Source organism: Netta rufina, assembly GCF_964035555.1.
Source record: "Netta rufina genome assembly, chromosome: 4".
NCBI classification, from domain to species: domain Eukaryota; kingdom Metazoa; phylum Chordata; class Aves; order Anseriformes; family Anatidae; genus Netta; species Netta rufina.
Genome location: NC_140127.1, coordinates 75515661 through 75528299, shown reverse-complemented (window position 1 = coordinate 75528299; position 12639 = coordinate 75515661). Strand labels below are relative to the sequence as shown.

Below are 12639 nucleotides of genomic sequence, written 5' to 3'. Positions count from 1 at the left end.
GACCAACACAGCCATCACCTGGGCAGCGACTCGTCAAGTGGAACGGACAGCACCCAACTTCATCAAAAGTGATTTGGAGACATGAGACCATTATCCAGAGGGCAAAACAAGCACTGGTAAGGCTTTCTGTGACATCCCACTGCAGGGCCCAGACAGGTACTGACCTCGGACATCTGCGGGAAGAGGCTGATGGCCAAGGGGAGGGCCAGGCCGAAGGCCGCGAGGCACACAAGGCTTTGCACGGGGAGAATCATCCGGGGACGGGACCTCAGGAGGGACGTCCTGGAAAAGAAAGGCTCTGTTAGACCATTTCATGGACCAGACCCACCAGCCTTCCCCATAACTGATGCAGATTCCTCCTCATGGGTCATCCCAGCTGAGGAGAAGGCCTTCACCCATAAAGATCCCGAGTCCTGCACCGAGCTTCTGCCCCTGCTGGGGTTACACAAATTCTTACTTTCCCATATTAAACAGGACCACTTCACGCATGCTCCCCCCGTTTCAAACCACATCACACGTGAGTAAACTGCACACGGGGTGATCCGGCCACACACAGGTGCTGCTTGCTTCAAGGCTGCCAGCGAGCAGAAGGAAATCAGGCTCCTGAGAGACATCGGGAACTTTGTCAGCTGCACCACACGGAAAGGCTTCGTTAATGGGGTAAGAGAGTAGCAAACTTGACAACGCCTTAATCTGTTCAACATGAAACTTCTGAGTGGGTGATAAGGATGCTTTAACACCGGCTGTCCCCAGGGGATGTGTCTGAGTTCAAACCTTGTTAACAGCAAACTCGTGAAGCTACCTGCAAGGTCAGGTTCTGATAATGACCCATTAAGTGACCCTTCCGAGGCAATTAACACCGAATGACAGCATCTTGCTAATAGAAGATGGCATTTTAAGTATATTCCAGGACACAGGACCGCAGACAGCTTACAAACGTTAGGGGGTAAAACATAATTATTGAGGAGTTTGGTCGGAAGCTCTCTGCACCAAAATGACACCCGTCATTAACTTTTTTCTACCGATCTATGGAAATGGAAATAAGACAAGTAGACGGTGAGTTCTGCTTGAGTATTCAGTGGATATTAAGAATGGAGAGGGGCAGCCAGATCTGCCACTGGGTCATCAGCTATCACCTTAGTCCCTTGGTCCAAGTGTCTGTACCTCCTCTGACCATCCCTGAGGATGCTGATGCCTCAGGGCCATCAAACGTGGGCAGAAATCTGCTAGTTAACGCCCTTCCACTGGGATGAGAACACAAAATCAAAGCAAACAGCCCTTCCCACACCAGGACATGCTGCTAGCCTGGGATCCGAGCTGTCTGGCGCACACACACACACACACACACACAAACATTTCCTTGCAGGTGCATCTCGCTGTGCAGCCTGTGCCTGCAGCCCATGCAGGATACCAGATTCCTGCAGGCACGCACCTGACGAATTCTAACGGAGCAGCTGATGTGTGGGAACTTGTTACCCTGCCGTAGGTTGTCTGTGTGTCTGAACACTCAGACTCCGTGCCCTTTGCTAGCAACGCTTGCTGAAAGCTGTCTTCATCGTAAAAGGGCTTGGGGAAAATGGGGAAGGAAAACAAGATCTGATGTAACTCCTCCAATGTCTCAACTGCTCCCTAATAAGCTAATGAGACAATCAATCCTATTGATTTGTGAAAGCCAGGCTTCTCTTCTCCAGTACTTGGCTACTTTGCTTTGAATAGAACATGACCTAAACCAAAAGCCTCCTGCTGAAGTCCACAAGTGTTTGTGTGAGCCGGGGAGGTACCCGCTCCCTCCCTTGCTCCATGCTCTACCTGCATTCACCAGCTACGGTTCTGTAAATGAGACATTTTGGGAATTGGCAGCAATGAGTTGTGATAACGAGTCCCTGGGACGCAGACGGACAACTGCTGGACACGATTTGTTCTTCTGCTAAAGCTGCCGTGATCCAAGAGAGAAAATCCTAAAACCAGCCTCCTCCAAGCCTCCCCGGAGAGCAGTTTAGAAGCAAGACATCACTGCTTGTGCCACCCTGACACCTCGGTTTGGAAGCTGCACCCTCTTTAATTACTGCCCTGTTGGGGACCTTATAATCACCCAAGTAAAAACTCAACCAATTTAAAGTGATCCCCGGCACAGCCCCCAGGTGTGATTTCCAAAAGTGCTTCAGACCCAGGCCAGTTCAAATTACAATGGCTAACCTCCTAATTAAGACGAGTTATGGCTTGATTTAAAAAGGAGAGGGGACTAATTAACACATGTAGTGTAATGTCTTAATTGGGATTCGGATTCTAAAATTCGCGTAGTTCAGAATAAATGACTCATAATTAGTTGGGAGGTCACTTTTCTTCCGTCCCTAGGATCGTTGCTCTCGACACAGATCTCAGAAGGATATTAAGCTAAATTATTGCTTGCTGCGTTTTGGTAGCTGCCAAATGCAATCAGAGCCCCCTCTTTTCAACCTTTCCCCCAAGAAGTGATTGATGTTTCCTGATGGTTTCATTGCAGAGTATTATAGCAGATTAAAAATCAATAAAATTAATACTAATTTGTTCAGGGAATTATTTTACAGCGTTGTCCTGTGTGCCCTGCCTAGATCATGAAGCTCTGGACCTTTAGATCCTCCTGACAGCCCGCTTTTGCCCCTGGCATCTCCTTTAGCTGATTGCTATATTCACAAGGGTGAATATTATATATATTTACAAGAATGAATATTGCTTTCATGGTGCAAAAGCACACGAAGCTGTTCTTGGAGAAGACCAGCAGCTTTACGTGCTGCCCTGTACGCGGGACGGGGTTGGCAAGGCTCTGCTGAACCAAACCTTGGCACTCGGATGAAACACCAAGAGCCTGAAGTCTGCACCAAGAGAAGGTGTCAGGTTGGAAATCTGCAGAGACACAGTAATAGGATCTATTGTTCCTGCTTTAGAAGCCAATTTGTTTATGCACTTGCCTTTGGATGAAAACAGGAGGTCTATTTTTGCGATAACTTCCCTCCACGCCTCTCTCTTCTCCTTTTTTTTAAAAAGATTTGTTTCTTTAACCCCCTTCCGAGCCCCCAAACGCTTCTTCTTTCTGCAATTTCCTTCTCTAAAATTTGCCTGGTGGACAGAAAAAAGGCAGCAACGTACCGGGGAGCTTCTGGTTTACTGATCCCAGGTAGCACTCAGTGTGAACGGAGGTACCGAAACCAGCGAGCCCTCACGGGTAACTTCAATATGCATGAGCGTGCGTGTACGTAGGTACAGACCCAGACACACGCATGCTTGTACAGACAGTACATCTGCTCCGCAGAGACAGTGTGTTGTAGCTCTTGTAAATACACCTTCATTCAACTTTCATCACATTGTTCATTAGTGGTTTAAATTTTGCATAATTTGGCAGCTGCCTCTGGCGTTTTTCAAGAGGTACTGTAATTTATTCCATATGGAAGTCAGGCGCTGTACTAAAAAGGAGTTATCAGGTTCAGTGAACCAGAGCTGTATTTGTCTAGAAGGAGGTGTCAGATGCTAAACTAAATATGACAGGAGTTAACCAAAGTCTCCCAGCTGACAGATTCTGTGGGGTTGCTGTAGTGTTTGGTATAAACAGGTTCAGAGCTAATGCATACACTGCAAGACGCCGAGGATGCCGGCGGGGTAAGAAAAGCACAGGAGGCTGAGGCTCTGGGTATCCCGAGGCATCCGAGGCTCAGTGACCCATCTGACACCACCACAAAATTCGGGGGGACTGTCCCAGCCCAGGCGGTGCACCCCAAATCCCTGCTGTGCTCAGAACCTGCCGGAGCCGGCACCGTGCCACGTCGTGCTTCAGAGAGACCTTTGCTGCTCTCTGCAGAGGGTGTTTGAGCTTTTCTCACTCGTTTGGGGTCATTTCAGGAAAATAGGGCTCCTCTAACAACCCAGGGCTCTGCCTGCCACTCCGGGCCACCAGGGCTTTGTCCACGCTCAAGAGCATCTCCTGCTCCAGCTAGGGACTCGGAGCCTGCTCCAGGGGACACAGCAGATGCAAAGGGAGAGATGTTGGGGGATTTTTTTTATTTTTTTTTTTTTTGCTTGATTGACATAATTAAAGGAGCAGTTTCAATGTTTACTTTGGAAACAGCCACGGCAGTTTAAGGTGTCACTGCTGGCAGCTGTTTGGTTCAAACAAACTTCACCGAGGGTTTAGCTGGATGGAGAGACTTTGCACTTGAAAGAGGAAGAAGAGCACCTGTAGGAAACCTCCGGCACGCAGATCTAAAGGGTGATATCTCCAGCAAAAGGCCATGAGCACGAGGTCCAGGACCTCCTACTTCACTCTCATTTCTGCAGTGAAAAACGTGGTTTAAGGCTAAGAAAGCCAGCACCATCGAGCCATGGTCCGAGCACCAAGTATCCCTCAAAACAATCCATTTTTCCCACTTTAGTCTGGCTTAGCTATGCCTGAGCAGCTCTGCAAATTGATCCAGCCTGGGAACGGCCCTAATTTGATGAGATTTAGAGGAAAACAGCCCTGACAGCTGCCGTGTGAGGATGCTGTGGTGCTAGCAGCTCTGCAAGCCTCAAGATCAGGGTGATGTGGTGGTGAAGGAGGTGTAGAAGCGTTCCTCTTTCAGGGACACATCTCTTCTGCCCATTCCCAACAGCTCCAGCTTTACCTCACCCTATAAGCTCTGCACAGCAGCTCTGGGGACTGCTCTTATCTAGCCTGACATACGTGAGCTCCTGGAGGCCATCCTCAGGCCATCTTCTGTGCTTCAGACCCTTTGAGGTTGCCTGTACTGAGAGGTAGAGGAGAGGCTTTAGGATAAGGAGACAAGGAAGAGAAGGACTCACGTTCTTCTATCTCCACTGCCTCAAAGTGTCCGTGGCAGACGTTGCTGGTGGGCTGAGCTGCGGTCTGCTTGTCCATCCCTTGTCCTGAGCACATGAACCAAATTGCACCAAATTTTGGTTTTCCTACCACAGAGCTCAGGGGAACCCGAGGCTGGACGTGCACAGATCTGGATGCTCTGCACACAGACTGTGCGTGCTGGGCTCCAGTTCTGCAAGGAGTCAGAAGCCTGACAAAAACTACAGGAGATGCCTTGGGTGATGGCCCCATTACTGGTCCTTTCTGGGAGAAACCCATGCAGGTTCTCAAATCCCATCACATAAAAGGATTCGCAGAAGCGTATGAATAAAGGAAAACATTTGAAGTGCAAGGAATCCACCTTAACGCAGTAGATGCAGTTGTCCCCACATCTCTGTGACACAGGGGTACTAACAAACTTTTCCTCTCTGATCTGAAGTCAGCCGACCTGCGATCCCACAGATGACTCTTCTCCACCTTGCAGACAACGTGAAACCACTATTTCTCCCTATTAAAGTTGCCAGCACAGATATTATTTATAAAACTTAAATGAGAATACATCTGCACAGAATAACTGACACCGTGTTCCCCGCGTGGCATATGCAGTCTCAAAATAAACATCGATTCTATATGTTAGCTGCCTCAACAGAGCGTCCAAGCAGCAGGAAATGCATGAAACATGGGGAAAGAATGGAGCGCTGCGGCGCTCGGCAGTGGGAGGTAACATTGAATTACTTGGAGAGCAGAGAAGGCGGCCCCGGGAGTTAAAATACACAGCAGGCAAAGAGATGAGAGAAGCCAAGAGAGCTGAAAAAAATGGCACAAGAGACGAGAGAGGCAGCTGGGGGAGTTAAAACATGCAGATGGAGAGATGGCTGAGAGAGAGGAAAGACCTGGATCCAAGTGGAAAGACGACGACCAGGAACTGGCCACTTAAAATAAACTTTCTGAACGCCGAGACAAAAAGGAGGGAGCAGCTTTGGATTCAAAAACTGCTGCTGGGAGAAGGCGGCTTGGTCCTGGGGTGGTGCGAGACCCCCAGGCAGCTGCAGCACGGTCACCCCTGTCGTTCCCATCTACGGGCACCACAAGGACTTCTGTAAATAAACTGATGATACAAGCCTGGATGTGACCCCCAATAAAAAGTCTAACTAAAGTTTTACTATGTTAAAAAAGTTAAACTTTTCACCAAATGCTCCTTTTTTTTTTTTTTTTTTTTCCAGCATGAGGTTTCACCTCTGACTTCATTTAAAAGATCTGAGAATCAACGCCTGGACTGCAAACCCCTCGGACATGGGAAGAGATGCTTCTGTGCCAGGTGGATGCTTTCACACCCCACAACCTCTGCGTGGCCAATCTACACCCCAATCCCTCTCCCTGTTGTTTCTCACTCACACTTCCAGGAATCCAAAGACATGTAAAGGGAAATAAAACCGTAGCCACAAAGCTCTGCATAGAATTTAGGCAAAAATCAGTGCCCACACATCTTATATCATTCAGGGGCCGTGAGAAGGAAGCCATCCTCTTGCACACCTGGATGAAATCCATCAGATAAAGCGATGACTTTTGGAAGAGAACCTCGTCTAGGTCCACATTTTAGCTTGACAGATAATCTCATTTATAATAATATAGATAATCACATTTTAGCTTGACAGATAATCTCAGTTTCAGTAAGTCTTGCCCAAAGCACAGGTGCCTTTGGTAACCCACACGGTGTCAGTGCAGGAGGTGATGATGCCCAAGAGCAAAGCAAGTCCTGTTATTAGTTTTATTTAAGGTTGTGGTCCGTGATGGTCCTCGATGTCTCCTGTTGGAGATGATCATTCTTTGACCGGGTTTCTATGAAACTTTGAGGCTTTGCACATCAAGATTTTTGTCTGTTCATGGTAAATGGAGCAGCAGAGATCCATGAATGACAGGGAGAGAAGTTTGTCCTTTTATAAAAGCTGGAATCAGGCATCTGAATTTGGAGTAGGGCAGCTGTGCACACGCTGAGGTAGGAAGAGAAGCGACAGCCCCTGCTCTTGCGCATGACTTGCACAAGCCCCAGGAAAGGCATGGTCACTTGTGAGCAGATCCCCAGTGGATCCTGTGGGTAGATCACAGGCTGGGGGATCGCAGGCTGCACTGATACGTGTGGGTGACGCAGGGTGTGGGAGCAGGAAAGGCTGCAGCACGGATGCAGCTTGTGTTAAGGAGGAGTACGAAGAGGAAATCAAACGCTCTGCACAAAAATCAGCAGGGCTGGAATCTACGCCCGGACCCTGAGGGTCTCCAGCTACAAGACTGTGCCCTGCTGCAGGGAGCCACCACGGTCCCTTGGGAAAAAGAGGAAAAAAAGAGGAAAAAAAAGCCAGAATGTGTTGGCCAGGAAGGGCTGAAAACTCACTTCAGAGTTTCCAAAACAGAGTTTTTGTTGCTGTCTTTCTCCCCACACCCAGGTCATGGGAAGGACTGGTCCTGGTGTGAGCCTCTGAGTGCTGCAGGGGTGCAGACAATAAAAATCTTTTAAAATCTGGGTGCTAAAAATCAAACTCAGGATTTACAGAAGCGGACCCAGCCTTCCGTTAAGGAGAGAAAATTGCCCAGGGGTGTTTCTACAAGGGCACACAAGGCTAACCAAAGCTATGGGTCAATCCCTAATCGTGCTAATTGCTATTTACTTTGTCAGTGGAGTGCTTTAGAGCAGCCATTATCAACAAATTTGTTTAAAGAGTGCTTCCAGCTTGGCTGTCGGGACAAAGGCAGCAAGCCCTTTAGCACCCCCATCTTTCAATGCACTAATCAGTCTCCAAACCAAGGCAAGGTGATCCCCACCCCAGCACGGGCCATGAGCCTCCATGGGATGGGATGGGATGGGATGGGACAGGAAGGCAGATCCTAAAGAGGAGCCCCAAAGGACAAAACAGCTGGGCTCTGAACATCTCTGAGCAGAATTAAAACCGGAGGTGTTGGCAAGCAAGGTGGGGAGAACATTCAAAGGTCAGGGCAGGTTGTTGGGGCTTTTTGTTAGTAAGAAACGTGAGAGGAGATGGTTAGGTTGGAAATAATAACCCTACCCACGCTCCTAGCACCGGTGCTCCGTGGCGACATCGAGCAGGAGAGATTCCGTCCTAAACAGGGATGGGAAAGCAAATTTCTGCGGAAAGCTGTGATGGGTTGAGCTCTGCCTCTCTGCTCTGGCACAGCCTGGAGTTAGCCAGGGCTGGAGACAGGCAGGAGGGAGGGAGAAAAACCCAGCAGAGGTCCTGTGGTCATGAATGAAATGGAGGTGGTGAATAGAAACCTCCTATTTGCAGTCCCCTGCAACGTGAGGTGAAGGAAGAGGCTTGATCAAAGATGAGTTTAAAGCAAACGAAATGATTTTTTTTTACCCTGCAATGCCTCCAGGCCTCAAAGGGTTATTGCAAGAGAGCAGAAGTGAGTTCAGACAAGACATAAACGAGCCCCGCAGTGGCCAGGACACAGCACTTGGTCCCCAGCGCTGCCTGAGCACCTTTCCTCTGACCCCACGTGGCAGCCCCAGTGTTTGCTGCACGCAGGACCGAGAGCTTCTGAACCCTTTCCCACTGAATTCAGAGAGTCTGGGCTCATGCTGCCCCACACAACACAGTTATGCAAACTGCTGGAGGCTCAGAAAGATGATTTAAAATAACCACATCAATGTAACACTTTACCAGCCTACAATGGCCAAAAATGCTGGAACATGAACAGCTGAATAAGCCCAAAAATGTCTGTGATGAACAAATTCTAAGAAATATCATATTATAATACTTGCTGAGGATCTTTTCTCCCTTCCCCTTGAAAAACACCCCCCTACAGAGTACCCACCACTTACTTTTCCAGTATGGACATAATAATTGGAGGTAGAACCAGTATAGGCATCGGCAGGACCACTCTTGTCAGGGCTGTTTCTAGCAGTGCCTGGAAAGGAAAAACAAACAAACAGACCCAAGATATTTAAAACCAATCCTATTTTCTTGTGTTGTGTATGTGAACAAATGTATCAACACCCATCTTCAACTCTGCTGTCAGCTCTGTACAGAACTGGTTTTTGCTCTGTTGCTACGAATGATGGGTGGTTATAAATCCAGTGGAAGAAACAGAGAGATGAATGCAGGGAGTAGGGCCGTGCACCTAATAGTTTCTCTGATGTTACTTTATGGGACCAAAAGCGCTCAGCCACCTTGTGGTATTCCCACATGAAGATGTTGGTGCTGCCTGGCAGATGCTGCAAGGAGAAATATCTCGGCTCAGGTTAAGCAGCAGCCTCAATCTCTTCTCCTTTAAATGAGTTTCAATTTTAATGTAGTACCTAATTGTTTGTTCCAAGACCAGTTTCTCTACCTTAACCTGCAGTGGTTTACTGAAAAGCACTGTAACAAGCCGGGCTCCCTTTTGCTCCCTTTTTCTCTCTGGGTGCTTTCTGCCTGGCAAGATTCACCAGGAAGCACCAAACAGAACAGCCTGGCAGCGTGACACTTATAAACCACCTAAACATCATCATCAGGGCTCTAGAAAGCGTATAAACATCACTGTGCCTCCTTCACTTACCTCTTCCAACCACTTTTGGCAGCATCCCCTTGGGATGCCCCAAGCACTGCGCCCGTGCGTGGGCCTTTGCCAGCCTTGGGCAGAGGTTACCACAGGTTTGGGATGGGAAAGCTGAAACGTACACATCCGACCAGGCTTGGGAGCACCCAATCCTTCCAAAGGAAGAGGAGATTTTGGAGAGGCACAGATCTAATGCCAAGGATCTGCCAAATTTTACACTACAGAACCCAGCGCTGTGCTATTCAGGAAGATGCGTCAGGACAAGATGACATCTGAGCAAAAAGTCCTCACAAGTCTGATGCCTGAACTCCACTTAAATCAGTCCCTTCAGTCTTAATACTTATGTTCCGTGTTGTCTGTCTTCCCCTAGACCATTAGGATGGAGAGGGGAAGCGGGGTCGTGAAGCCAGCGATGTTAAGTGAGGAAAACTGGCTCCAACAAGTATCTCTGAGCCCTTCAACAGATTGTTTTAAGCTCCCTGTTAAACATCAATATGGAGAAATATTAGAGATCTCCCATTTCTCGCTGAAGACTGTAAATCTGTACATTAATTGCTGTCTATGAAGTGCCTTAAGAGCCTTGGACAGAAGGAGCGAGAGAAATGCCAAGCATTATATTATTAACTCCTCTGCCTGGGCGTGTGCTTCTGTACATGCTTTACATTTCAGATTAAAGCCCACTTGGAAACAACATGCCTCAGACAATCAGATGATGCTCAGAAGACAAAACTATGTAAGGAGGGAAGAAAAGGGGAATAATTGCAAGCAGATGGCGGAGCGGAGAAGGTTACAGGGGAAAACAAACCAGGTGTTAGCACGAGGATAAAAACATCTGGCTACCCTCACAGAGCTCGGGTTGGCAGTCGGTAACGCAGCTTTACCATGGCAAGGGTTAAACAGCTCCTCAGCTCGAAAATGAAGTCTTCCTCATTTAGAAAAAGGTGTAAGTTATCTTTGCTTCGCGTTCGACATGAACCGCTTACAAGTTTCCACAAAGAAATGCGAAGGCTGTGAATGCAGCGGGGTGGCAGAGGATCTTCCTGATGTCAGCCTGCTCCCTCTCAAAGCAGGACACCAGCCACCATGCTCGTGCCCACCAGCACGCTCAGCTCTGGGGCTACCCTGCTGCACGCGTGGCTACACAGAGGCACTAAATTCTGCTGCTTAATTCTTCGTGCGTGATACACACAGCTCACCTATTTCCAGCTCTTTCAAGCCATCAGTTCCTACAGCTGTGGGAGCTGTGTAGGTGCTCGTGTAAGCGTTCCCCAGGTGCACCACAGGTACCTACGTGTTTTGCAGCGATTCTGGAAGACCCAACGATGTTTCCATTGCCGTCCAGGACATCGATTCCTTCCTCCAGCTCCGTGTGCCTCATCAGGACAACATTGCAGATATTGGCACTAGCTGAGGATGAGAAAAGCATGATGATTAGCAGTGCAGCCCTGGTCAATACCAAATGGCAAGCTTCTGTTCTCCACGACATCCCTTCAGCTTTGATTTCATCCGTCTGCCAAGAAGTTTCTTAAAGTCAAGGACTCACTCTGGTACTGAGAGTGAGATGTGATTCTGAAGCGTGCATAATAATCATCTCCTTTTATTTGCCACGATCAGAAACACGTTGACACAAAGATATTGCAGCATTTCTCCACCTGATGTTTTGATCCTCCAGGCCAAACCAGGTCTGTGGGCAAACAAAGTGGGCAAACTCTTCGGAAATAATGAATTTCAGCAGGTTTGATGGAAATAAATGGCAAGGGATTCCACTGAGCTACGAAGGACAGCTTAGGTCTGAGCTCTGAGGAGGGCAGAAGTTTTCTTGGAATCAAAAGAGACAAGGTTGGGTTGCTTTTAGGGATCCGTACCCTGTTAAGAGTGCTTCTGCTGCCTGTCTGCCCTCATCTTCCATGTTTTAGGGGCAAAGTGGCTCTGTGGACTTACTCCAGAGCTGGAGCTGTGGTTGTTTGCTTAATAACACCTTTCCTAGCAGGGACAAAAGCCCCGTGCGGGCTGCCCAAGCTCACTTCAGCTGCTGTAACTCCACGGGGTGAGGGCAGCCTAAACCCAAACCTCGTGATGCTCCCAGGGGGGCCCTGGCTGAGTCCCCCTGCAGCATCCCCGATTCCCCCAGCCCCGCTGCCTGCCTTGGACAGGTTCTGAGAACCCCCAATGGGCACTTCAGGGCTGATGAAGTGCAGTCACCTGGCAGAAAAAGGGGATAATTCCCCTTTGGGAGGGGAGGAAGGACATCACCGCTCTTTTGGAGCCATCGAGCTGGCTGCTGAGAAATCACAACCCCGCACCTGAGGCTCAGGTGGGGACAGATCTGGTTCCCTTCCCCTAAAATCTCCCTTTTCCCAGCTTTTTGCACTGCTGCCTTCTCAAAATCACCCCAAATCCTGCTCCTAGAGCTCCGTGTGGGGCTTGTGCTTCACAAACATCCTCCCCACGAGCTGCTCTCCTCCAGGATCCTCACACAGGTCTCCAAGTCCCTGCAGGAAATTCTTAAAATTTTCCGAAGAGGAGCTGCTCATTCCTGCAAAACTTTTGTTTCTGATAAAAACTGGCATTTTCCAGCAACCCCCCCCCCCACTCCCCAACACGTTTTGTTTTTCCACCCAGAACTACTGCAAGCCCACTGTTGCTGCGGTACCGCTGCTTCCAAAAATGTGCTTCTGTGCTGCTTGACGGGTTAATATTCGCTAATTAATCTCAATTCATGTCATATAACAAATGTCTAATTTTTTGCGGGTGGTGGGTGGGTGAGCCCTATATGAACGCAGCTCCCTGCAATCAAGGATGATTTGTGGTGACAAATGCTCCTTACACTCCAGAATAAGAGGAACATACACACACGCACACTCTGTCTCTCTCTTTAATATTCTAACTACTGGACCACTCTTCCCATCTATCAAACTCCCTGTGATAAAAAAACAAAACAAGCATTTCATTAAAGCAAGTTTAGTCCCTTTTTTTTTCTTTTTTTTTTTTTTTTTTTTTAAACACTGCCATGCCCTGGACTTGTAGCTGGCAGCCAAACTGTGCCAGCAGCGATGCTCTGTGCCACACAGGCTGTGAGGTTCAGGGTGATGTTTCCAGACCCAAAACATCTGGTGATGCTCACCAGACGCCAAAATGTGTCTCTGAATCTTTATATCTAGGGCTTCATTGTCCGCATCCCAAACTCAAGACCCGATTCCAGCGTGTTTGTCTGAGACAAGCCCTGGTTTGCTTCAGTAACACACACACACAGAAAG

At 48.4% G+C, this 12639-nt stretch overlaps 1 protein-coding gene across 1 annotated transcript in view; it reads right to left on the bottom strand.

Moving 5' to 3' along the window:
- SFXN5 (sideroflexin 5) overlaps window positions 1–12639 on the bottom strand; it is an 84575-nt gene that overhangs the window by 18346 nt on the left and 53590 nt on the right. The window contains exons 11-13 of the mRNA XM_084286777.1: window positions 10674–10789; window positions 8667–8752; window positions 165–282 (exon numbers count right to left, since the gene is read on the bottom strand). Coding sequence (XP_084142903.1) covers window positions 165–282; window positions 8667–8752; window positions 10674–10789 — 320 coding nt within the window. The remainder of the gene's footprint in view (window positions 1–164; window positions 283–8666; window positions 8753–10673; window positions 10790–12639) is intronic.